Source organism: Narcine bancroftii, chromosome 4, assembly GCF_036971445.1.
Source record: "Narcine bancroftii isolate sNarBan1 chromosome 4, sNarBan1.hap1, whole genome shotgun sequence".
NCBI lineage: Eukaryota > Metazoa > Chordata > Chondrichthyes > Torpediniformes > Narcinidae > Narcine > Narcine bancroftii.
In genome coordinates, this window is record NC_091472.1 from 317,032,063 (window position 1) to 317,059,257 (window position 27,195).

Genomic DNA, 27,195 nt, shown 5'->3' on the forward strand with positions numbered 1-27,195 from the left:
TCCCCATGTCTCCCCCCCTCCCCATGTCTCCCCCCCTCCCCATGTCTCCCCCCTCCCCATGTCTCCCCCTCCCCATGTCTCCCCCCCTCCCCATGTCTCCCCCTCCTCCCCATGTCTCCCCCTCTGCCCATGTCTCCCCCCTCCCCATGTCTCCCCCTCCTCCCCATGTCTCCCTCCCCATGTCTCCCTCCCCATGTCTCCCTCCCCATGTCTCCCCCCCATGTCTCCCCCCCATGTCTCCCCCCCATGTCTCCCCCCCATGTCTCCCCCCCATGTCTCCCCCCCCATGTCTCCCCCCCCATGTCTCCCCCCCCATGTCTCCCCCCCCATGTCTCCCCCCCCATGTCTCCCTCCCCATGTCTCCCCCCCTCCCCATGTCTCCCCCCTCCCCATGTCTCCCCCCTCCCCATGTCTCCCCCCTCCCCATGTCTCCCCCCCATGTCTCCCCCCTCCCCATGTCTCCCCCTCCCCATGTCTCCCCCTCCCCATGTCTCCCCCCCTCCCCATGTCTCCCCCCCTCCCCATGTCTCCCCCCTCCCCATGTCTCCCCCTCCCCATGTCTCCCCCCTCCCCATGTCTCCCCCCCTCCCCATGTCTCCCCCCTCCCCATGTCTCCCCCCCTCCCCATGTCTCCCCCCCTCCCCATGTCTTCCCCCCTCCCCATGTCTCCCCCCTCCCCATGTCTCCCCCCTCCCCATGTCTCCCCCTCCCCATGTCTCCCCCCCTCCCCATGTCTCCCCCCTCCCCATGTCTCCCCCCGTGCCCCCCGATGCTGCATCGGGGAGAGAAGATAGGGTCTGCTCAGCACACCAGCCGGGGAGTCAGGGAGGTAGGAGTGAGTGAGTGAGTTGGGGGGTTGCATCAGGAATGTCCCTCCACGATGTACACACGTGCTGGGGGAGCTCCGTAGTCACAGCCCCCACGGGAGGAGCTGGGGAAACTGCGTGCACAAGACCCCAACATCAGCAGATTTCTGGTCTGAAAGTGACAGGCAGTTGTCGTTTTGAGTCCCCCAACCCCTTGTTTTTCTGAGACGGTCCCGTGTCTGTGATTGTCTGCCCGCCTGTACCTTCCCTCCCTTCCATCACCCCCTCTCATGTTTTCTCTCTCACACCCACTCCTTCATTCACTCTTTCCTTATCCCTGCCTACTCTCTCTCTATCCCTCCCTCCCTCTCTTTCTAACTCTCTCTCTATCCCTCCCTCCCTCTCTTTCTAACTCTCTCTCTATCCCTCCCTCCCTCTCTTTCTAACTTTCTCTCTATCCCTCCCTCCCTCTCTTTCTAACTCTCTCTCTATCCCTCCCTCCCTCTCTTTCTAACTCTCTCTCTATCCCTCCCTCCCTCTATTTCTAACTCTCTCTCTATCCCTCCCTCCCTCTCTTTCTAACTCTCTCTCTATCCCTCCCTCCCTCTCTTTCTAACTCTCTCTCTATCCCTCCCTCCCTCTCTTTCTAACTTTTTCTCTATCCCTCCCTCCCTCTCTTTCTAACTCTCTCTCTATCCCTCCCTCCCTCTCTTTCTAACTCTCTCTCTATCCCTCCCTCCCTCTATTTCTAACTCTCTCTCTATCCCTCCCTCCCTCTCTTTCTAACTCTCTCTCTATCCCTCCCTCCCTCTCTTTCTAACTCTCTCTCTATCCCTCCCTCCCTCTCTTTCTAACTCTCTCTCTATCCCTCCCTCCCTCTCTTTCTAACTCTCTCTCTATCCCTCCCTCCCTCTCTTTCTAACTTTCTCTCTCCCTCCATCTCCCCGTCTCTCTCCCTCGGTTCCTCCCCTACTTCTCTCTCCCTCCACTCTTCCCTCTCTCTGCCCCTTCCCTCTCCCACTTCCTCTCTCGTTCCCTCCCATTCCCCCTCCTTCCACTGCCCGGGGCCCCGTTCTCCTGAGGTCCCTTTGCGGTGGGGAGGCTGCGGCTTCACCCCAGCTGGTTTGGCTGCCACATCATTCAGCCGCGTACCTGTGGAGGCAGGAGATGGCCGGGTGCCAGCGTGTAAAAGCTGCTCAAGTCTTGGCAGCCGGTGAAACAACTCTGGACTTGACCAGATCCCACTCGGGGTGATCGTGCATTAAACAGGGAGCTCATGGAGCCCCGTCCGGCTGAGCCCCGACCTGCTGAGGTCCGTCCGCTGCTCTCTCGCTCTCGCTGTGCGGCTGCTTGGAACTGAATTCTCCTCTCTCTCTCCCTCCAGTTTGCAGACTGACCTGCCACAAGGACTGTGAGAGGAAGGTAAGGCTGGCAATGTGGCTTCCAGCGGAGGGGGTGGTGTGTGGGGTGGGGGGGGGGGGGTCCTGAGCTGGGGGCTGGGGAGGGTCCTGAGCTGGGGGCTGGGGAGGTTCTGAGCTGGGGGCTGGGGGAGGTTCTGAGCTGGGGGCTGGGGGAGGTTCTGAGCTGGGGGCTGGGGGGGGGTGGGTCCTGAGCTGGGGGCTGGGGGAGGTTCTGAGCTGGGGGCTGGGGGGGGTCCTGAGCTGGGGACTGGGGGGGGGGTCCTGAGCTGAGGACTGGGGGGGGGTCCTGAGCTGAGGGCTGGGGGAGCCCTGAGCTGGGGGCTGGGGGCGTCCCTCCCACCCCACCGTGGGAAGACTGTGGCAGATTAGCGCACGTTTGCTGCCCCGCACTTTCCAAGCTGAGCCGTGGACGCGGAGAGCGGCGGAGCTCGGGGTGGTCTCCGTGTCTGGGACAACGAGAGGGGGCTGCGGACTCCAGCTGGGCGCTGAACGTGGTGGGGGGGGGAGTGTGCCCGCGTGCGTGAGTGTGCCCGCGTGCGTGAGTGTGCCCGCGTGCGTGAGTGTGCCCGCGTGCGTGAGCGTGCCCGCGTGCGTGTGTGTGCCCGCGTGCGTGAGTGTGCCCGCGTGCGTGAGTGTGCCCGCGTGCGTGAGTGTGCCCACGTGCGTGAGTGTGCCCGCGTGCGTGAGTGTGCCCGCGTGCGTGTGTGTGCGCCCGCGTGCGTGAGTGTGCCCGCGTGCGTGAGTGTGCCCGCGTGCGTGAGTGTGCCCGCGTGCGTGAGTGTGCCCGCGTGCGAGTGTGCCCGCGTGCGAGTGTGCCCGCGTGCGAGTGTGCCCGCGTGCGAGTGTGCCCGCGTGCGTGAGTGTGCCCGCGTGCGTGAGTGTGCCCGCGTGCGTGAGTGTGCCCGCGTGCGTGAGTGTGCCCGCGTGTGTGAGTGTGCCCGTGTGTGTGTGAGTGAAGCAGGGATGTGTGCCCGTGTGTGTGAGGGTGCCCTTGTGTGTGAGGGTGCCCTTGTGTGTGAGGGTGCCCTTGTGTGTGAGGGTGCCCTTGTGTGTGAGGGTGCCCTTGTGTGTGAGGGTGCCCGTGTGTGTGAGTGTGCCCGTGTGTGTGAGTGTGCCCGTGTGTGAGTGTGCCCGTGTGTGAGTGTGCCCGTGTGTGAGTGTGCCCGTGTGTGAGTGTGCCCGTGTGTGAGTGTGCCCGTGTGTGTGTGCCCGTGTTTGTGTGCCCGTGTGTGAGTGTGCCCGTGTGTGAGTGTGCCCGTGTGTGAGTGTGCCCGTGTGTGAGAGTGTGCCCGTGTGTGAGAGTGTGCCCGTGTGTGAGTGTGCCCGTGTGTGAGTGTGCCCGGTGTGGAGTGTGCCCGCGTGTGAGTGTGCCCGCGTGTGTGTGCCCGCGTGTGTGTGCCCGCGTGTGTGTGCCCGCGTGTGTGTGTGCCCGCGTGTGTGTGTGCCCGCGTGTGTGTGTGCCCGCGTGTGTGTGTGCCCGCGTGTGTGTGTGCCCGCGTGTGTGTGTGCCCGCGTGTGTGTGTGCCCGCGTGTGTGTGTGCCCGCGTGTGTGTGTGCCCGCGTGTGTGTGTGTACGCCCGCGTGTGTGTGTGTACGCCCGCGTGTGTGTGTGCCCGCGTGTGAGTGTGCCCGCGCGTGTGAGTGTGCCCGCGCGTGTGAGTGTGCCCGCGCGTGTGAGTGTGCCCGCGTGTGAGTGTGCCCGCGTGTGAGTGTGCCCGCGTGTGAGTGTGCCCGCGCGTGAGTGTGCCCGCGCGTGAGTGTGCCCGCGCGCGTGAGTGTGCCCGCGCGTGAGTGTGCCCGCGCGTGAGTGTGCCCGCGCGCGTGAGTGTGCCCGCGCGCGTGTGTGTGCCCGCGCGCGTGAGTGTGCCCGCGCGTGTGAGTGTGCCCATGTGTGTGTATGAAGCAGGGATGTGTGCCCGCGTGTGTGAGTATGCCCGCGTGTGTGAGTGTGCCCGCGCGTGTTTGTGCGCCCGCGCGTGTGTGTACCTGCGCGTGTGAGTGTGCCCGTGTGTGTATGAAGCAGGGATGTGTGCCCGCGCGTGTGAGTGTGCCCGCGCGTGTGAGTGTGCCCGCGCGTGTGAGTGTGCCCGCGCGTGTGAGTGTGCCCGCGCGTGTGAGTGTGCCCGTGTGTGTGGTTAGTTGGCCAACCAGGAATGTGAGGAAGCAGGATCTGTGACAGTGAACGGTGGGTGCCAGAGTCAGTGAGGCTCTGTCGGGTATGTGGGTGCAGAGCAGGGCTGGGAGGAAGGGTAGACGAATGCTAGGAAGTGGGACCACCTTAATTATTCCTATGGAGACGCGGCGAGTCCAGCCGAGCTCCTCCAGCGTTTCTGTACTTTTCCTACAATCACAACATCTGCAGACTTTTGTGTTTCACTCTTGTGGCAGGAAGGTGATGGATCAGAGCATCAAATGCAAGATGGACTCCCCATTGCAGTGTGAGCAGACAGTAGGTTGGGGGGGGGCGTGAGAGTGAGACCCATTGGGCCCATCCACCAACTGTCGGGCTCCGTGAATCTGGCGGGTCCCCCGTGTGAGGGGTGTCTCAGTGGGTCGAAGGTGACAGAGTTCTGTGGTCCCTGAAGGGAATTCTAGGTCCTTGTGGGCTGGTCTTCTGTTGACCATGTCTCTGCTGGTGGGTGCGAGGGGTGGGTGAGATATTGCGCTTATTCTCGGTCATGTGGATTCAGTGCCTATTGCTGAATTAAATTGAATTGTTTTCTGCCACGTTTTGAGATACTTTCTTTGCAAGCTATCGAGGCAAGTCAACCTGTCCTTGACTCCAGCAGAGTGTGTGAAGCAAAGCAGAGGTGCACAGTGCAGTGTTAGAGAGAAGGTTCCCTTAAATCTGTGCAAGGCCAGCATCTTTCACTCACAGGAGGCTCCTTCATGAGTTTGCTCATAGCCAGAAAGAATCTGTCCTTAAATTGAGAGGTTAGTGTTTTCAGGTTTGTGTAGATTCTGTGTGTGGAGCAGGGAAGGAGCGTGTGAGACGGGTCTGTCAAATTCAAGTTTATTATCATCTGACTGTACAGATACAACCTGATAAAACAGTGTCTCTCCAAACTACGGAGCATGTGTGTACAGGCACAGGTGCGCGCACACACACTCGGATACGCACCATAGAGTTATCCCATTTATACATAAATGATAATCTTGTCGGTTGTGACCCTATCTCGTGGTCAAGGATGATGGCCTTTGTTCCAATAGAGCGAAGAGGCCTGTGCATGTATTTGTTTAACGTGTACTTGATGTTGGACTCCAAGAAGTACACGATACTTCGCAAATCGACCAACTAATTCCAATGGCCTGGAAACCACGACGATTGGAGCCGATGGATTTGTTGCAGCTTTCGTCCGCCTTCACACCCATTGAGTTTAGAGTAATTCTGTCCGTCTGTTCCACTGTTGAGGATGTGCTTGGATTGTTCTTTGTCAGGGACTTCACCCTCAACCTTACTGCCATGGATGGCCCTACCAACCTTACTACCACCATGGGTGACCCTACCAGACGGCATCACTCTCGGGATCTCAGGACCACATAAGTTGATAATCCACGGAGAAGATGTATAATATAAAGTAAATATATGTAAATACTTTGGGATAAATTACTTGGTTGTTGTTCATCAATCTCACAGCATGTGGGAAGAAGCTATTCCCCAGCTTGGCCATCTTGTGCCTCTTTCCTGAGGGAAGTGGATCAAAAATACTGTGTGCTGGATGGAAAGGGTCCTCGCTAATTCCTTGAGCCCTATTTAATCATCGCTCTTGGTGCATGTCGTCAGTAGAGGGAGGGGAGACCCAGTGATCTTCTTGGACGTGGCTAATGATCCTCTGTATTGATTCTAGATCGATTGCTTTACAGCTGCCGTCCCACACAATGATGCCAGCCAGGCAGGACACTCTGAAATGTGCTCCTGTAAAATATTGTCAGGATGGCGGGGAGGGGTGGCCTTGGCCTCCTCAACCTTCTGAGGAGGTGGAGGAGCTGCTGCCATGAGGAGATGGTATTGGTCCAGGTTGTCCACTATTCACACTCCAAGGAACTATGTGCTCCCCACTCTCTCCCCGACAGAACGGTCATGTGTAGTGGGGAGAGGCCGACCATCTACGTCCTGAAGTTCACAATCATCTCCTTTCTCTGGTCACGATGAGACTCTGTTCTCACACCATTTGGGGAGGCTCTCAACCTTTTTACAGTGCGGCTCAACGACGTTGCCAATGAGGCCGACTACTGTTGGATCACCTGCAAATTTGAAGATTCTGTTTGAAGGGAGCCCGGCAGTGCAGCCGCGAGTCGGTGGCGTGAGCAGTAGCGGTTGAGCATGGAGCCCTGAGGTGCGCTAGCATTCAGGGTGACAGGATGTGATAGAGCACCGATCCTCCTCCTCTCTCTCTCCCATCATGGACTCATCCACTCCATCCCTGTCCCAGCATCACTTCCCATCCCTCAGTAGCCTCACACCCAACAGTCACCATCCCACAAGTTAAAGGTTGGCCTGGAACGATTGTGGGAACTTGCAGTGAAAAATGCACGTAGAACACTCTGCTGTTAGTCATTGGGCAAATCTCAGTCACTGGGAACAAACATCAACATACCAGACAAAGTGCGTCCGTGTCTAGATCAGCAAGGTCAACAATCAATCTTGGTAAATCATTTCAGCGTGAAACACGGAAGGAGATTCACCAGGATGTGGCATGGGTTGGGAAGCTTAGCAGAGCTGGGACTTTCTCTTTGGAGCGTAGAAGGATGAGAGGAGACTTGATAGAGACTGACAAGATTCTGAGAAGCAGAGATAGGGTGACAGCCAGCATCTGTTTTCGAGGCCAAGATCAGCAAAGCCGTGAGGGCCTGGAATGCCTTGCCAGAGGTGGTTGTGGAAGCTGGAACATTGGGGGCATTTAAGAGACTCTTAGACAGGGACATTGATGGAGGAAGAATAGAGGGTTACAGGCTAGGTAGGGTTCAGTACTTATTTTAGGATGGAATATACGGGTGGCACAACATTGAGGGCCGAAGGGCCTCTACTGTGCTGCAGTGTTCTATGTTCTAAGTCTGCAGACACTAATCATAAACACACAGGGAGATGCTGGAGGAACTTAGCAGGTCACACAGCGTCCATAGGAGGGAAAGATGTTGAACCAATATTTCAGGCCTGAGCCCTCCTCAAGGTGTGAGTGAAAAAAAGTGATAAAATTTTGGCACTCTCTCTGAGATGACCTTGTCTCTCCCTGGAGTGTTGTGGGGAAGGGTGGGGGGAGTGGGGAGGAGTTGATGAGACAATGGCATTCACCAGGATGGGGGGTCAGTGGGTTGTTCATGGCTGGCATGACCCAGTAGGGTGAAGGGCCTGTCTCCTTACTGTATCTCTGTGACCTGCGACCCACTCTGCCTAGCACCCTCGTTAGCTGCGAGCCAGAATATTCCGCAAACACAGCCAGCGACTTCCCAACCACTGATGTACGTGAGGCGCTGTCTCCAGAAGGCAGTCCTCATGATAAAGGACCCCCATCCCCCTGGTCACAAAGTCTTCCCACTGCTCCCTTCGGGCAGAAGGTACAGAAGCCTGAAGACCAGCACAGATTTTATCCAACAGTGGTCACTCGAAACTAATCGTGAATGACTCCGGCACCAGTTTCTGCTCTGTTGAAACACAACTTCCTTTACCTCCCACTGCTAGAACTACAAATATTCATTTATTGATCTATGTTTTATAGTGTGTTCTGTACGGGGCTATTTAATGTAGACCATGAGAGTCATTAAATACCATTAGTCTCTATGTGGCTGTCACAAAAATTTCAGTGTTTACGTCCTTTGTACTCCTGTGTATGACAGGAAACTTGTTTCCATTATCTCTTTAAACCTTCTCAGATCAGATCAGATATTATTTATTGTCGAGTAATAAAATAGAAATGCAATATTCCACAAAATTGCCTTTAGTCTGCCCGAAGGCAGGCAATGACTCGCCATCAGCATTGCCCAGCGCCTCTTACAGTCAAAGAAAGAGAAGCAAAAGAGGGTCCCTTCAGAGTCACTGAGTGTCCGTGGATTTGCCTCCAGTTCTCCCACAGCCACACAGACTCCTGTTCAATCCATCGGCTGACCCAAACTCCAGATCCAAACCTCCAACTCGATCAGGAGGTCTTCAGCGCCTGAGGCCTTTCGGGAGCCCTTCTTGCCATAAGCACCCTCTCGAATCCTGGCTCCGATGCCTGGTTCCTGTGAGCCAGTCTACACTGGCCCACAGCCTAGCATGAGTCCTTTGACCCACAAGCCTCCATGTGTCTGTCAGCCGCAAGGACCCCTTGCTGGTCCGCCACCATGGTTACAGTCATTAAAGTTGCCTCGCCCACTTTTATTTCTCAATCTGGGGTGGGCGGAGGGGGGCTGTTCTCCCTACTTCTGGTGCCCTGCACCAGTCTGCTGCTCTCCCAGAGTCTGCAACCCCTCAAGGCTACTGCTGAGCACGGGCGCTGCAGACCCCCGCCGTTTCAGGATTTTAAATAAAACCACCGCTGGTTCCTTTAACAGGCCGATTAAATCCTGTACAGAGTTGCCAGCATTTGGACCCTGCGGGGGCACACTGTGTCTCCCTTCTCCGCTTCCCGAGTTTGTACCAACGGCAGAACTGCCGTGACAGCAGTTTCGGGAGCACCACCATTTCCTCTCCGCATCCCAAATTACGTCCCCTATGTTTAAATTTTAATTTACATTTCTTTCTTTGGCTTGGCTTCGCGGACGAAGATTTATGGAGGGGGTAAATGTCCATGTCAGCTGCAGGCTCGTTTGTGGCTGACAAGTCCGATGCGGGACAGGCAGACACAGTTGCAGTGGTTACAGGGGAAAATTGGTTGGTTGGGGTTGGGTGTCGGGTTTTTCCTCCTTTGTCTTTTGTCAGTGAGGTGGGCTCTGCGGTCTTCTTCAAAGGAGGTTGCTGCCCGCCGAACTGTGAGGCGCCAAGATGTACAGTTTGAGGGGCGATATCAGCCCACTGGCGGTGGTCAATGTGGCAGCACCAAGAGATTTCTTTAGGCAGTCCTTGTACCTCTTCTTTGGTGCACCTCTGTCACAGTGGCCAGTGGAGAGCTCGCCATATAACACGATCTTGGGAAGGCGATGGTCCTCCATTCTGGAGACGTGATCTACTGAGCACAGTTTGATCTTCAGCAGCGTGGATTCGATGCTGTCGGCCTCTGCCATCTCGAGTACTTCGATGTTAGGGATGAAGTCGCTCCAATGAATGTTGAGGATGGAGCGGAGACAACGCTGGTGGAAGCGTTCTAGGAGCCGTAGGTGATGCCGGTAGAGGACCCATGATTCGGAGCCGAACAGGAGTGTGGGTATGACAACGGCTCTGTATACGCTGATCTTTGTGTGTTTCTTCAGGTGGTTGTTTTTCCAGACTCTTTTGTGTAGTCTTCCAAAGGCGCTATTTGCCTTGGCGAGTCTGTTGTCTATCTCGTTGTCGATCCTTGCATCCGATGAAATGGTGCAGCCGAGATAGGTAAACTGGTTGACCGTTTTGAGTTCTGTGTGCCCGATGGAGATGTGGGGGGGGCTGGTGGTCATGGTGGGGAGCTGGCTGATGGAGGACCTCAGTTTTCTTCAGGCTGACTTCCAGGCCAAACATTTTGGCAGTTTCCGCAAAACAGGACGTCAAGCGCTGAAGAGCTGGCTCTGAATGGGTGGTTAGAAACCAAGTCCAGCCATCTAAAACCATGCTGCCTAATTTCACCCAAATTAACCTACACCCCGGTACGTTTTGAATGGTGGGAGGAAACCAGAGTCCCCGTGGAAAACCCATGGAGACGTGGGGAGAACGTTCAAACTTATTGCAGACAGGACAGGATTTGAACCCTGGTCCAATCGCTGGTGCTTTAAGAGCGTGGCGCTAACCACTAAACCAACTGTGCTGCCCTTCACAAACTGTGCAACCCTATTATCTCCCCCTGAGGTGGGGACATGGGTGTAGTCCCTGCACCCTCATCATTTTTACAGCTCAGTCGTGTCCCATCCGCACTTCCTCGACTCTAGGGAGAATAGACCCAGGCTTCCCTGCCTGTCCTCAGCAGTGTCAGGGATTGGGATTCCCTGCTTGCCAGTGTGTTTCTCCTTCAGAGGGCGGTCCATATCTGGAACAAGCTGCCACAGAGGAAGCTGTAGAAGTGGGGACAATTACAACATTCTAAAGACATTTAGACGGTGTGGTCAACCACTGTGGCACCAAGACTGGCAGCTGCTGGCTGGACACGGCTCTGAGACCGCTCCTACCCACAGCCCCTTGCATTCCCCCTTTCTCTTTGCTTCGATCGGTCAATGAGGTTGACAGTTGATCCAGTCTTTAGTTAATAAAAGCCTGATAGTTTCACAACTCCAGCCTTTTGTGGAGTTGATGGTGCATCAGACGGGTTTGTGGACAGGAAAGGTTGAGAAAGATATGGACCAAATGCCGGCAAATGGGACTGGCCTAGAATACCACCTTGATCAGTATGGATGTGTTGTGTTGAACTGTGCTGTGTGACTATGTTGAAAGTAAAGGCAATCGGTGTTGATAGAGCTGTAAGACCAGTGGCTGGCATCGACTTGATGGGATGAATGGCCTTTGCATCAAGGTGGTTTGATGCAGAGAACAGGTCCCCTTGTGTCAACAGCAGGGAATGACTTCCCAATGTATTACAAAGTGTGGCAGCCCTTTTAAGAATTGGGGAGTAATGTGGGAACAGGCAGAGCAGCAGAGGGAGGGAAGTTGTTCTACAAAGTGCAGCACCTTTAGCTGCCGCTAAACTGGTGGAATGTGCTGAGAGAGGGAGAGGGGGAGGGGGATTGGTCTGACAGCTTGTCCCCTGCACGCTTACCCCAACGCCTGAGATCAGAGCGTCAAAGACAAAGTCCAGCAGGTAAGGCTGGTGTCCCGGACACATGGATATCTCTCTCAGATATAAAGGTGAAGGTTCCATTACTGTCACATACTACTATATTTAGAATGTAACATACATGAAATTCTTTAACTTTTGTCGACTGTAAGGCAGACCGAGTTGTCACTTAGTCCACTGCCCTAGGCTGGGAACCTCTAATGTGGGAAACTATGGAGAGGGGGAAGAGGAGATTTACCAGGATGTTGCCTGGACTGAGAAACAAGTCTTATGAGGCAAGGATGGCAGAGCTGGGACTTCTCTCTGGAGAGTAGAAGGATAAGAGGAGACTTAATCTACAAGATGATGAGAGGCAGAGATAGAGTGGACGGCCAGCACCTGTTTCCCAGGGCAGGATCAGCAAACACCAGAGGACACGTGTACAAAGTGAAGGGAGGGAAGTTTAGGGGAGACGTCAGGAGAGCTGTGGGTTCCTGGAATGATTTGCCAGGGTTGGTGGTGGAGGCTGGAACATTAGGTGCATTTAAGAGACTCTTAGTCAGACACATGGATGGAAGGAAAATAGAGGGTTATGTGGTCAGGAGGGTTTTAGTACTTTTTTTAAGGAATGTATGGGTTGGCAGAACATTGAGGGCCGAAGGGCCTGTACTGTGCTGTAGTGTTCTATGGTCTATAAACATTTTCTAGACCATGAGCATTCAGTTTATCCATGCCCCTCAGTATTTTATAAACCACTATAAATTTAAACATACAGCATGGCTACAGGCCCTTCCCGTCCATTATCCTGATCCACCCAGTTTACAAAATTCTTCGTTTTGTGGCAGTGTCTCAATTACATTTCCATAAATTCACTATTTAAAAATGTAATTAGTGCAAAAGAAGAGTAAGTGAGGCCATGTCTGGGGATCCCTGTCCGTTCAGGAATCTGATGGCGGGGGGAGGAAGAAGCCATCCTTGTGCCGCTGAGTGCTCATCTCCAGGCTCCTCTACCTCCTTCCCGATGGTAGCAGAGTGAAGAGGGCAGGGGGGTGCGTCAGCCTTCTACAACCCAGAGAATAAAGACCCAGCCTATCCAATCTCTTCCCCCCTACTCAACCCCTCCAGTCCTGGCATCGTCCGGGTGAATCTCCTCTTTTCCCCTCGCAATTTATTCATGTCTTTGCTGTAACGGGATGATGAGAACTGCACACAGTGTGGTCTCACCAACCCCTCGTCTGGCGGAATCATGAGGTCCAAACGTTTGTGCTCAACATTACGCCCAGTAAAGGCCAGTGTGACAAACACCTTCTTCACCTGCCCTGTCCACCTGGGATGCCACTATCACCTGTACTCTAGGTCTCTCTGTTCCACAACAAATTCAAGATTTCTTTATTGTCATGTAATAGTACAGAACATGTAATATTACACAAAATTGCCTCCTGCCTGCCATAAGGCAAAGAGTCGGCCAGCACCCCTTTAAGTACGAGAAAGAGAAGCAAATGAGTGTCCCTTCAGAGTCACTGAGTGTCCTTGGATTTGCCTCCAGTTCTCCTGCAGCCGCACAGACTCCTGTTCAATCCATCGGCCGCCCGAGCTCCAGATCCAAATCCCCCACACAATCAGGAGCTGAGGCCCTTAAAGGAGCCCTTTCTTGCCCTCAGCGCCCTCTCAAATGCCGGCTCCGATACCTGGTTCCCATGAGCCGGTCTCCACCAGTCCATGCAGGTCCCCCTGCCGCAGCTTGCCTGCACGCTGTGGGTCCCTCAGCCACTAGTCCCTCACTGGTCCGCTGCCATGGTTACAGTCCTGTAGGGTCATTTCTGCTTCTCCTTTTCATCGGAGGGGGGTGTGGGGAGGGGTGTCCTCCCCGTTTCTGGTGCCCTGCGGCCGTCTGCTGCTCCCACCCGAGTCCACAACCCCTTGTGGCCACTGCTGAGAACAGAGAAAAAGGTCATTCTGAAAAAAAGTGTAAAGGCATCATCTTTTACCAGAGAGAGGAGAACTACATGAGGCAGTGACCCCCACCCCCCAGGCCCTGCCCTCTTCATTCTGCTACCATCGGGAACAAGGTCCAGGAGCCTGAAGATGAGCGCCCAGCGGCACAAGAACAGCTTCTTCCCCTCTGCCATCAGATTCCTGAATGATCAATGAACCACAGACACGGCCTCACCTTTTGTCCACTGTTATTGTTTTTATAATAATGTTGTAAGATGGTTATAATCTGAATGTTTGAACCATGACGCTGCCACAAAATCGTGAATTTCATGACTTGTTCGTGACAATAAATTTGGATTCTGATTTAGTATCTGATTACAGAAGGAAAGAAACTGTCCTTAATCCTGGAGATCTCTGTTCTCAACTCCTGCCTGACAGAAAGGGGGAAATAAGGTGTCGATGGGGTGGGATATTAAATTTTAAATTTAGATGTATAGCTCGGTAACAGGCCCTTCTGGCCCACGAGTCCGTGCCACCCAATTACAACCAATTGACCAACAACCCCCATACTTTTTGAAGAATGGGAGGAACCCGAAGCCCCCGGGCAAAACCCATGCATACGCGGGGTGAACGTGCAAACTCCTTACAGAGTGTGGGATTTGAACCCTGGTTGCAGTAATGGTGTCACTCTAACCACTACGCCGACCGTGGGTATTTAAGGTGAGAGGTGTAGACAGAGTCGAAGGAGGGGCGGCTGGTTTCCGCGAGGGCCCAAACTGCTCGATGGTCATCATGGACACAAGATGGGTCGAAGGGCCTGCTTGGGTGCTGTCTGACTCTGTGGAGTCAGGTGATGGGGTAGGTGCCGCTCTAAAGATACCCAGCTGAGCCGTGGCTTTCGGTTGTTTCATGGTCTGCTTCATCTTAAGTTTTACTGTGGTGTCTCTCTCGGAGCAAACATCTCTCTGCTGTTAAACCTGACCCCCACCACTTCAGGGAGCCCCCTGGCCATTGACTGTCTTGATGGTGACTGCCTGATGGTCTTTTCACCATGGTCACCACACAGTGAAATGATTCAACGTGTTAAGTTGGTGAATCACACGACCAACAGCCTGTGAAAGACTTGGCCTTTTTTGGAGAGATTTCAATGGAGAATGCTTTGGAATTTGGGATTTCTGTCAGCTAACTGGAGGAATGTGAGGCACGTGGTTTAAACAGCGTCCCCCGCCAACAAAGCCCAACAGGCTGGGCAGCTGGAATGTTCCAGAGTGATTGTGGTGGCTGAGGTTGGGACTGTCCGGGATGGTGTGATGGAGGGAGCAATCACCTTTCTCTGTTTCCAGAGTGGAACTCCGGGCACTGACAGGTGACTGGTCAGACCAGCGGGAGCTCTGGAGATCATCTCATTTGTGGGCACTTCATTTAGTGAGGGAGTGGGAGACCTTTATATATCTGTCGATCTGTCTGTGTTTAAAGGGAACTTCTTCACACAGAGAGTGGTGGGGATGTGGAATGAGTTGCCAGCTGAGGGGATGAATGTGGGCTCAATTTGAACATTGAAGAAGAATTTGGACAGGAACATGGATGGGAGGGGTATGGACTGGGTGCAGGACAGTGGGATGAGGCAGAAAAATGGTTCTGCACTGACTAGAGGGCTGAAAGGCCTGTTTCTGTGCTGTAGTATTCTTTTTCTATCTCTTTATCACTTTATCTCTCAATCTCTCTCTAACTCTAGATCCCTCTAGCCCCCTCTCTCTCTCCATCTATCTGACTGACCATCCAGGGAAGGTGGTTCCATGGTGTTGTGGGGAAGGGTGTTACATCATTTAAATTGAATGATGGTGAGGGGCTGTCGGGATGGTGGAGGTGATGGTGCCCCCCTGAGCCTCCTCCTCTCCTTCCTCCACTTGTTGGGGAGGTGTTGCCATGGCAGCAGGGGGTGAGTAACCACATGGCACCCTGCGTACCAGTGGTGGGAGGGACCGACTGGTGATGGTGGCAAGTGGGGAGACACTCAAGTGGGAAGCTCAGCCCCGGATCTACTCCTCGCCCTTCACACGAGAGAACGTTCCATCGACATCCTGACGTGGCTTGGAGTCTGCCCTGCGGATCTCCTGCACCAATGTCCCAGGGCTGGGATGAACAACCTCAAGCTACCTTTGTGTCAGTTCTGACACCAACCACTGGAGTGTTCCCCCTCCCACTGGAGTGTTCCCCCTCCCACTGGAGTGTTCCCCCCTCCCACTGGAGTGTTCCCCCCTCCCACTGGAGTGTTCCCCCTCCCACTGGAGTGTTCCCCCTCCCACTGGAGTGTTCCCCCCTCCCACTGGAGTGTTCCCCCCTCCCACTGGAGTGTTCCCCCTCCCACTGGAGTGTTCCCCCTCCCTCTGGAGTGTTCCCCCTCCCACTGGAGTGTTCCCCCTCCCACTGGAGTGTTCCCCCTCCCACTGGAGTGTTCCCCCTCCCACTGGAGTGTTCCCCCTCCCACTGGAGTGTTCCCCCTCCCACTGGAGTGTTCCCCCTCCCACTGGAGTGTTCCCCCTCCCACTGGAGTGTCCCCCCACTGGAGTGTTCCCCCTCCCACTGGAGTGTCCCCCCACTGGAGTGTCCCCCCCCACTGGAGTGTTCCCCCCCACTGGAGTGTTCCCCCCCCCCACTGGAGTGTTCCCCCCCCCACTGGAGTGTTCCCCCCCCACTGGAGTGTTCCCCCCCACTGGAGTGTTCCCCCCCACTGGAGTGTTCCCCCCACTGGAGTGTTCCCCCCCACTGGAGTGTTCCCCCCCACTAGAGTGTTCCCCCCCCACTGGATTGTCTCCCCCCCCACTGGAGTGTTCCCCCCCCACTGGAGTGTTCCCCCCCCCACTGGAGTGTTCCCCCCCCACTGGAGTGTTCCCCCCCCACTGGAGTGTTCCCCCCCACTGGAGTGTTCCCCCCCACTGGAGTGTTCCCCCCCCACTGGAGTGTTCCCCCCCCCACTGGAGTGTTCCCCCCCCACTGCAGTGTTCCCCCCCCCACTGGAGTGTTCCCCCCCCACTGGAGTGTTCCCCCCCCACTGGAGTTTTCCCCCCCCACTGGAGTGTTCACCCTCCACTGGAGTGTTCCCCCCCCACTGGAGTGTTTCCCATCCCCGATTCCCATAAACCAGTGTACCCAAGGACCATGATGCTTTTCTCAAAAAGCTATAGAAGAATACAGCAAAGAAACAGGTCCTTGGGCCCTTCTAGTCTATGCTGAACCATTATTCTGCCTTGTCCAACTGACCTGCACCCGGACCATTGCCCTCTATACCCCTCCCTTCCAGTCAGGATTGAGATGAGAAGAAATTTCTTCCGCAAGATGGTGGTGAATGGTTGGAATTTCACCCCAAAAGGGGCTCCGTGTCTGAGTCCATGCAATGTGGATCTTTGGATATGAAGCAAATCGAGGGACTGGGGAAAAGAACAGGAAAGTGGTAGAGGGCAACTAGTGCTTTTGTTGGAAATAGGAGCAGGCATGAGGGGCCAAATGGCCAATCCTTGATTCTGTTGCCTCAGTCACAAATAAAATGTGGGCAGTTCCGGGCCCTACATCGAAATGGAGGGAGGGGATGGGCTGGCATTGGAGAGGGTCCAGAGGAGGTTTACGAGAATGATCCCTGGGATGAAAGGGTTAACGAATGAGTGGCTCTGGGTCTGTACTCACAAGAGTTTAAATGGATGGATGGGGAGGGGGAAACTCATCAAAACCTCCTGAATATTGAAAGGGCTGGATGGAGTGGACATGGAGAAGGTGGTCCCAGTGGTGGGAGAATCTGGGACCAAGGGGTACAGAATAAAAGGATGTCCCTTCAAAACAGAGATGAGGAGGAATTTCTTCAGCCAGAGTGGGGACTCTGTGAACAAGTCAATGGGTAGATTTAAAGAGGGGGTTGATAGATTCTTGTTTAGTCAGGGTGTGAAAGATTATGGGGAGAAGGTGGAGAAAGGGGTTGACTGGGAAGGAGCAGGCTTGATGGGCCGAATGGTCTTGTGATAGGGGTGAATACCTGAATTGGTTGTCCTCAACATGGACCCAGGCATTGTACCATCTGGGCTGGGCTGGAGTGAATGCCATCAGCTCTGTACAAGCCTCCAGTTGTTATCAGGGTCCTGTGAGGGGGAGAGTGGATGTGAAGCTGGCCCCATCTAAAAGTTGTGGTGCAGAGGGCTTTTTGACCGGAGTCTGTGTGCAGTGAACCAACGACTGGACAGGAAAACACAGACCCAAATGTAGAACTGTGCAGAGGAGACAAAGCTTCAGCCATTGAGGGGTGTCGGCACTTTGACATGGGGTAGGCAGTGGAGGGAGGGGGCAACGGCGGGAACAGGGAAACTGAGGGATGTGTGTGCAGCGCCTTGAATCTGGGAGGATGCGACCTTTGTAAGGCATTTATCATCTTTAGGTTTCAGTCCGAAAGCATGGTTAATCCTACGCAAAACACGGGTAAGGCATTGACTGCACTGCCTGCCTTTAATCCGAGACAAACAAGAACGTGTGCAGAGACGATTCACTGCTCTGAACCTGGGGATCCGGGGGCATTTTCCTCAAGACAGAAGCTTCCAAGTAATGTAATCAATGTTTACTCTTTGATGCAGGCTTCAAAAAGAGAAGGAGATTTTATAAATCCCTCCAGCTTCTCATTCTTTTCTGGAAGTTTCTGCGTTTCTGTTTTGTTTAGTTGGAACATCACAGCAAAGAAACAGGCCATTCAGCCCTTCTAGTCTGTGTCGATCTATTATTCCACCCAGTCCCACTGACCTGCACCCAGTCTGTACCCCTCCCATCCATGTACCTGTCCAAATTCTTCTTAAATGTTCAAACTGAGCCCACATTCACCACCTCAGCTGGCAGCTCGTTCCACACTCCCACTACTCTCTGTGTGAAGATGTTCCCCCTCATGTTTCCCTTAAACTTTTCCCCTTTCATCCTTAACCCATGTCCTCTGGTTTGTATCTCACCCACCCTCAGTGGAAAAAGCCGATCTACATTTATGATAGGCTTAGATAGGGTGGGCGGCCTGCGCCTGTTCCCCGGGGCAGGATCAGGAAACAACAGAGGATGTGCGTATAACATGAAGGGAGGGAAGTTTAGGGGAGGCGTCAGGGGGAAGGTTTTTACACAGAGAGTTGTGAAGGCCTAGAATGCCTTGCTAGGGGATGGATGGTGGTGGAGGCTGGAATATTAGGGGCATTTAAGAGACTCTTCAACAGGTACATGGATGGCAGAAAATTAAAGGGTTAAGGGGTAGGGAGGGTTTTGTATATTTTTTAAGGAATATATGGGCCAGCACAACATTGAAGGCTGAAGGGCCTCTACTGTTCTGGAGTGTTCTATGTACTCTGTCTATCCCCCTCATCATTTTAATACCTCGATCAAATCTCCCCTCATTCTTCTACGCTCCAGGGAATAAAGTCCGAACCTGTTTAACCTTTCCTTGCAACTCCAATCCTGACGTCCGGGCAACATCCTAGTAAATCTTCTCTGCCTCTTTCAGTCGTATTGAATCTTGTCTCTGGCAAGGAGAGCGTTTCATTGCCCATTCACTACCGGCCTTGAGGGGCTGGATGATCTGCTTGCTCAACCTACTGTAGTCCTGCTGGAAAAGGAACTCCCTCGGTACACAGTGGGGAGGGAGCTCCGGGATGTAGACCCAATCACGGTGATGGATTTCCAAGTCAAGATGGTATGGAGGTGGAAGGGAACCTATCCTGCCAGCCACCTTTGTCCTTCTTGGTGGGAGAGGGTTTGGGAACGTTTGGAGTAGGCTGGGTGGTAACTCCAGGGCATTCTGTAGATACTGCCCATAGTAGTCACTATCGGCCAGTGATAGAGGGAAGGAGGTGTTGAGGGTATAATAGAGTGAAATTTCCCCCTGCAGCACAGAAACACGCCACAGACCTTGCTTGTCCATACTGAACAATGTGCCTGGCTGCCTTAGGCCCACATACCCATGTTGGCCCCAGACCCTTTTCAATCCCCTCCATCCACAGAATTATCCAAGTGTTTCTTAAAGGAAGTTGATGTCCCTGCCTCCACCATGGAGTCCAGCAACTTGTTCCATGTGACCACCTCATCCCCACTCCCCACCCCTATTCTAAATCCCACCCCCTCATCTTAGAGTTACACCTCCCATCTCCCATTCTGGGGAACAACTGTGTTGGAGAAACTCAGTAGGTCATGTAACAAGTAAAGGGGGACCAAAGTTTCGGCCCTGAGCCCCTTGTCGAAATATGAGTATAAAACAGGCAGGTGTCCGAACAAAACGGTTGGGGGGGAGGGGTAGGGACAGGGGGAGGAGCACAGCCAACAGGTAAGAGGTCACAGGTGGATAGGGGTTTAGGGTAGCAGAAAACTGATGACATGTCGTGGGGAAGGGGCTGCTCTCTGAACCGAGAAGGAGGGAAGGGGGTGGGGAGCTGGAGGAAAGGAGACAGAGGGTTGGGGAAAAAGAGAGACTTGAGGAGGGGTTTAATGGAAATTGGAGGTCGATATTGATTCCGTCTGGTTGGACTGGGCCCAGATGGAATATGAGGTGTTGTTCCTCAAATGTGCAGGTATCCACAGTTTGGCAGAGCATGAGGCCATGGATAGACCTCTTGGTAGGGGAACGGAGTGTGGAATGAGAATAGGTGGCCACTGGGAGGTGCCACGTTATTGGAGCAGACGGAATGAAGGTGCTCAATGAAACGATCTCCCAGTCTGCACCCAGTTGCTCTGATGTAGAGGAGACCACATTGAGATGACAAGTGAAGTGTTGCTTCACTTGGAAGAACTGTTTGGGACCACAAATGGTGGGGAGGGAGGAGGTGTGGGCACGTCTAGCACTTCTTGCGGTCACAGGGGAAAGTGCAAAGGGGATATTTGGAGGGGAGGGAGGAATAGATGAGGGAGTTCCAGAGGGTATGGCCCCAGCAAAAGGTGGAGAGGGGAGGTGAGGGGAAGATGTATCTGGTGGTGGGATCATTTAGTCGGTGATGAAAATTGCAGAGGACAATATGTCAGATGCGGAGGCTGGTGGGGTGGTGGGTGAAGACCGGGGGAATCCTGGCCTTGTGTCTCGGGGCAGAGAGGCCCAGGGCAGATATGTGGGTAATGGAGAACCAAGTTAATGGTGCTGGAGGGAAAGCCACATTGTTAGAAGAAGGAGGACATCTCTGATGATCTGCCATGGAAGTCTTCATCCTGGGGCAATGGAGAGGGAGGAATTGAGAATGGAATGGAATCCTTACAGGGCACAGGGTGGGAAGAGGTGTAGTCAAGGTTGCTGTAGAAGTTGGTGGGTTTGTAGAAGATGTCTGTCGAGAGTTGGTCTCCTGAGATGGAGACAGAGAGATTGAGGAAATGGAGAGTGTTGCTGGAGATGGACCAAGTGTATCTGAGATCAGGGTGGAAGTTGGCAGCAAAGTGGATAAAGTTGACGAGCTCCTCATGGGTACACGAGGCAGCACCGATGCAGTCACGGAGGAAGAGTTGAGGGGCCTTGCCTGACTCGGCTTTTAGTATGGATTGCTCCATGTAGACAACAAAAAGGCAGGCAGAGCTGGGGCCCACGTGGGAACCCAGGGCTACCAATTTGACCAGGAGAAAATAGTCATCTGTTGGATCTTTACATTTCCAACTGCTGCCAAAACATCAACCATCTCAACTTCTCTACCCCCTTGCTCATTCCAATCTCACCTCCTCAGAACGCCTGGCCCTCCACTCCCTCCACACTAATCCTAAGCTCACCATCAAACCCGCAGACAAGGGTGGTGCTGTTGTAGTCTAGCGCACTGACCTCTACCTTTCCAAGGCCAGATGACAGCTTTCAGACACCTCCTGCTATTGACCCCTTAACAGGACCTCACTAATAATATCAAACCCCGTCTCATGCACCATCTCTGAACTCATCACTTTTGGCCATCTCCCCCACACAGCCTCCAGCCTTATTGTTTCCCACCCCTGCAATGGCTGATTCTACCTCCTCTCCAAGATCCACAAACCCAATTGTTCCGGCAGATCCATTATGCCCGCATGCTCCTGCCTCATTGAACTGGTCTCTGTTTACCCTGATTCTGTTTTGTCCACCCTGTTCCAGTCCCTCCCCACCTACATCCAAGATAATTCACACACCTGCCTTCACTTCAACAACTTCCAGTTCCATGAACTTGACTGCCTTATTTTCTCCATGGACATCACCATCTCCCATCCCAAAGGCCTTTCTGGACCACCACCCTCCTCTGGCTGGCAGAACTTGTTCTCACCCTCAATAATGTCTGCCTTGGCTCATCTCATGAAATGGACAACAATTAACGTCTGTTTTCTTGAAACATCTGTCCCCAGCCCTCAGTTGGTTGGGATCAAGAACTGTGAACTTAGTCCCCATCACTGCTGGAGGAGACATTCTCCTGGGATGGGATGACCAGACAGAAAGTTCTGGAAATAGATTAATGGTCGCCACATGCAGAGTGGTGATGGGTGTGTGGAACAACTTGGCAGAGGAAGTGGTGGGGGCAGTTACAACGTTTAGACAGGCCCATGGATTGGAGGGGTTTAGAGGGAGATGGGATGAATTCAGGCAAATGGGACCGGCTGAGTTTGGCAACCTAGTCCACATAAGATGGGCCAAAGGGCCTGTGTTCATGCAGTATTACACTGTGATTCTGGCTGTTGAAGCATAGGAGAACGTCAGAATATTAATTTGTTCTTCTGTGTCCAACTGTCGCTGGCAAAGTCAGCATTAATTGCCTATCCCTCACTACCCCACAAGAAAGCAGAGAGAGTGATCAGGACAACTGGCAGGAGAGGGAAGGGGAAGAGGCAGAGAGAGCAGGGCACCCCTGTGGCTATTCCCATCAACAATGGGCACACTGTTTTGGACACTGTTGGTGGGGACAAGTTGTACTGGTTGCCTCTCTGGCACCGGGACTGGACCCTCAGCTCAGAAAGGAAGGAGGGAAGAGAGGAGAGCACCACTGATAGGGCATTCAATAGTTAGGGGGAGCGAGCAAGAATCCCAGATGATCTGTTGCCTCCCTGGTGCCAGGGTCTGCGATATCTCGGATCGAGTTCTCCCTAATCTCAGGAGGGAGGGTGAGCAGCCAGATGTGGTGCTCCATGTAGGGACCAATGACGTGGGTAGGAAGGGTGAGGAGGTTCTGCTAGGAGAGTTCAGGGAGTTGGGTGCAAAGGTGAAGGACAGGACGTCCAGGGATTGCTACCTGTTCCACGTGATGGTGAGGCTAGAAACGGGAAAATAATGTAGCTCAACACATGACTAAAGAGATTGTGCAGGAGGGAGGGCTTCAGGTTTCTGGATAATTGAGGTTTGTTCCAGGGAAGGTGAAACCTGTTCCGACGGGACAGTTTGCACCTGAACTAGAGGGCGACTAGAATCCTTGTGGATAGGTTTGTGGCTGCTCTGGGGGGGGTTTAAACTAGATTGGCAGGGGGAGGGGAACCAGAGTGCTGGAGTAGATAGTGAGGTGGAGGTTAAAGGTCACATGAGGACTTCATGTACAGACAGAAATCAAAGGTTTGTACGTGATAGAAATGTTCATTTCAATGTGAGGAGTATTGCTGGAAAGGGAGACGAGCTTAGGGCGTGGATTTGACATTATTACTATTAGTGAGGCTTGGTTGCAGGAGGGGCAGGACTGGCAGCTCAATGTTCCGGGGTTCTGATGTTTCAGATGTGGTAGAGGGGGAGGGATGAAAGGGGGAGGGTGGCATTGCTAGTCAGGGAAAATATCTCAGCTGTGCTTAAACAGGACAGGCCAGAGGGCTAATCTACAGAGGCCATATGGGCGGAGCTGAGGAATGGGAAAGGTGAGACCACACTGATGGTGGTGTATTATAGACTGCCCAATAGTCAGAGAGAATTGGAGGGTCAAATCTGTTGGGAGACAGCAGACTGATGTAAGAAACAGAAAATTGTGGTATTTGGAGATTTTAATTTCCACATATTAATTGGGACTCCCAAACTGTGAAAGGGCTTGGAGTTTGTCAAATGTGTTCGGGAAAGTTTTCTAAATCAATATGTAGAGGTACCAACAAGAGAGGATGCGATACTGGATCTCCTATTAGTGAACCAGACAGATCAAGTGACAGAAGTCTGAGTAGGTGAACATTTTGGGTCCAGTGACCATAATGTCATTAGTTTCAAGTTAATTATGGAGAAGGATGGGTCTGGTCCTCGAGTTGAGATTCTAAATTGGAGAAAGGCCAATTTTGGGCAAATGAGAAAGGATCTAGGAAGAGTGGATTGGGAGATGTTGTTTTCTGGCAAGGATGTGTTCAGTAAGTGGACGGCCTTCAAAGGTGAAATGTTGAGAGGGCAGTGTTTGCCTGTTCCTGTCAGGATTAAAGGCGAAGTTGACAGGCAGAGGGAACCTTGGTTTTCAGGGGATATTGGTGATCTGGTGAAGAAGAGGGAGGTGAATAACAGGTACAGGCAACAGGGAGCAAGTGAGCTTCTAGAAGAGTAGAGAAAATGTAAGAAAATACTTAAGAGGAAATGAGGAAGCAAAAAGAAGACATGAGGGGGTTTTGGAAGGTAATGTGAAGGTAAAGCCACAGTGTTTCTACAAGTATGTTAAGGGTAAAAGGATAGTAAGGGACAAAATTGGTCCCCTAGAAGATCAGAGTGGTCGTCTATGTGTGGAGCCTCACGAGATGGGGGAGATCGTAAACAGTTTTTTTGCATCAATATTTACACAGAAAACTGGCAGAGTGAATAAGGAAGGAAGGGAAACTAGCAGAAGGGTCATGGAACATGTGGAGATTAAAGACAAGGAGGTACTTGCTGCCTTACAGTGAATAAAGGTAGATAAATACCCTGGACAGGATATGATATTCCCTCCGACCTTGGAGACTAGTGTAGAAATTACAGGGGCCCTGGCAGAAATATTCAAAATCTCCTTAACTACAGGGGAAGTGCCAGAGGATTGGAGGGGAGTTCACATTATCCTGCTGTTAACAAAAGGCTCCAAAGGTAAAGTGGGTAATTACTGGCCAGTGAGCCTGATGTCAGTAGTAGGTAAATTATTGTAAGGAGTTCTGAGAGATAACATATACAGGTATTTGGACAACCAAGGGCTGATTAAGGACAGTCAGCAGGCCTTTGTGTGTGGAAGATCATATTTAACAAATGTTGTAAAGTTTTTCAAGGAAGTTACCAAGAAGGGAAATGAAGGAAAGGCTGTGGATGTGTCTACATGGTCTTAAGTAAGGCCTTCAACAAGGTTCCACATGGGGGATGAGTTCAGAAGATTCAGACACTAGGCATCCATGGAGGGGTTGTAAACTGGATTTGATATTGGCTGTGTGGGAGAAGCCAGAGAGTAGTGGTGGATGATGCTTCTCAGACTGGAGGCCGGTGACTAGTGGTGCCTCAGGGATCGGTGCTGGGCCCATTGTTGTTTGTCATCTCTATTAATGATCTGGATGATAACGTGGTAAATTGGATCAGCAAATTTGCAGATGACACTAAGATTGGAGGTGTTGTGGACAGTGAGGAAGATTTTTAAAGCTTGAAGATCTAGACCAGCTGGGAGAATGGGCCAAAAAATGGCAGATGCAGACAAGTATGAGGTGTTGCATTTTGGAAGAGCAAACTAAGGTAGGACATACACAGTAAATGGTCAGGCACTGAGGAGTGCAGAGGAGCAGAGAGATCTGGGGATGCAGATACGTTGTTCCCTGAAGGTGGTGTCACAAGTGGGCAGGGTTGTGAAGAAAGCCTTTGGCATCTTCACCTTTATAAATCAAAGTATTGAGTTCAGGAGTTGGGATGTTGGAGTTGTTGAAGACATTGGTGAGGGCAAATTTGGAGTATTGTGTGTGGTACTGGTTGCCGAACTGCAGGAAAGATATCAATAAGATAGAAAGAGTGTCGAGATGATTTACTAGGATATTGCCTAGACTTCATCTTCTGAGTTAAAGGGAAAGGTTAAACATGTTAGGACTTTATTCCTTGGGTTATAGAAGAATGAGGGGAGATTTGATTGAGGTTTACAAAATTATGAGAGGTATAGACAGTGGATGTGAGTAGGCTTTTTCCACAGATTGGGGGAGATAAATACAAGAGAACATGGGTTAAGGGTGAAAGGGGAAAGGTTTAGGTGGAACTTCACTCAGAGAGTGGTTGGAGTGTGGAACGAGCTGCCATCTGACATAGTAAATGCTGGCTCACTCTTAAGTTTTAAGAATAAATTAGATAGGTACATGGATGGGAGAGGTCTAGAGGGTTATAGAGTGGGAGCAGGTCAATGGGACTAGCAGAATAATAGTTGGCACAGTCTAGAAGGGCCAAATGGCCTGTTTTCTGTGCTGTAACATTCTATGGCTGTACGTGATATCATGAATGCACTCAGATTCAGATTTCAGATTTATTGTCTGAGGACATACATAATATTATATACAACCCTGAGATTCTTTTTTTTGTGGGCCAGGCAGAATCTCCACTTATCAGTTGGGCAAAAAAAACCTCTAAAATGTTCACGTAAACAAATAAAGAAATGGAAACAAACTGTGCAATACAGAGAGAATTTAAAAAATCAATAAAATGCACAAGTCAGAGCCCTTAAATGAGTCCCTGATTGAGTTTGTCATTGAGGAGTCGGATGGTGGAGGGGGAGCAGCTGTTCCTGAACCTGGTGGTGGAAGTTTGGTGGAACCGATACCCTGATGGCAGCAACGAGAACAGAGCGTGTGCTGGGTGGGGTGGATCCTTGATAATTGCTGCTGCTCTCCGACGGCAGCGTTCCCTGTAGATGTTCTCGATGGTGGGGAGAGCAGTTTGTCTGTGATGCCTTGGGCTGTGTCCACTACCTTTTGGAGGACTTTACAATCAGGGGTATTGGTGTCCCCGTACCAGACCGTGATGCAGCCGGTCAGTGCACTTTCCACCACACCTCTGTAGAAATTTGCCAGGGTTTCTGGTGTCATATCAAACCTTTGCAAACTCCTGAGGAAATCGAGGTGCTGACGTGCTTTCTTCACGATGCCTTTAGTGTGTTCAGTCCAAGAAAGATCCTCAGAGATAGTGATCTATAAAAACTTAAATTTTTCCACCCTTTCCCCCTCTGATTCCCCCAATGGTCACTGGTTTTCCTTTCCTGACGTCAACAATCAGATCCATAGTTATGGTGACAAATTTGTAGATGATGTTATTGTCGTACCGAGCCACACAGTCGTAGTTGTAATATGAGTTGAGCAGGGGGCTAAGAACACAGCCCTGTGGTGCTCCGGTGCTGATGGAGATTGTGGAGGAGAAGTTCTCACCAATCTTCACTGATCATAGATTGGAACTTTTAACTTTGGAACATCCCGGCTGATCTCTCAGTTCAGCACCACTCGCCACCTTGTGCTTGGTTCACTCACTGTTAAGGACATGCAGACCCATGATCTGATTTCATTCAGAGGGTGGTGCGTGTGTTAGACCAACTGCAGAGGGCATGAATTGGAGCAGACATGTGGACAGGAAGCGTTCAGAAGGACAGGGACCAAATGCAGGCAAATGGGACTAGTTCAGAATGTCCTCTGGGATAGAATGAATGAGGGGGGATAAAGGGCCTGTTCTGTTTGAGAACATGGAACATTCCAGCACAGCATCGGCCCTCCAGCCCACAATGTTGTGCTGACCCGTATAAACCTACTCCACAAACATCTAACCCTTCCCTCCCTCACATCCGTGACCCTCTTTTATTTTTCCATCCGTCCCTGTCTAAGAGTCTTTTAAATATCCCTACTGTACCAGCCTCCACCACCATCCCTGGCAACACGTTCCATGTACCCACTACTCTCTTTAAAAACTTTCCTCTGAATGTCTCATAGTTCAAAGATCAGATTTATTGTCAGACTAACATACATGACAACTCTAAGATTCCTTTTCTTCAGCTTTCCTTCATTCTCCTTAAAAGCCAGGTATTTGCCACTGACGGCACGGGGAACAGACGCTGGCTGTCCTCCCTAACTCTCCCTCTCAGAATCTTGTCGACCTCTATTAGGTCTCCTCTCATCCTTCTACTCTCCAAAGAGAAAAGTCCCAGCTCTACCAACCTTGCCCCATGAGACATATTCTCCAATCAAAGGTGGATGGGTGGGGGGGGTGAGTTCAAATTTGGGGAAGTGTTTGGTATTGAGGGTAAAACATGAAAGTCTGCAGATGCTGTGATCTTATTA

The 27,195-nt window shown here is 52.2% G+C and overlaps 1 protein-coding gene across 8 annotated transcripts in view; it reads left to right on the forward strand.

Moving 5' to 3' along the window:
* LOC138762308 (tensin-1-like) overlaps positions 1-27,195 on the forward strand; it is a 182,173-nt gene that overhangs the window by 34,964 nt on the left and 120,014 nt on the right. For 3 of the 8 annotated variants that reach the window (XM_069936062.1, XM_069936061.1, XM_069936063.1), the window contains exons 3-4: positions 2,191-2,228; positions 4,616-4,665. In XM_069936062.1, the coding sequence (XP_069792163.1) occupies positions 2,191-2,228; positions 4,616-4,665 (88 nt within the window). Of the gene's footprint in view, positions 1-966; positions 2,229-4,615; positions 4,677-27,195 lie in introns of those variants that run through there. The other 5 variants (XM_069936060.1, XM_069936064.1, XR_011356875.1 and 2 more) reach the window with 4 other exon arrangements.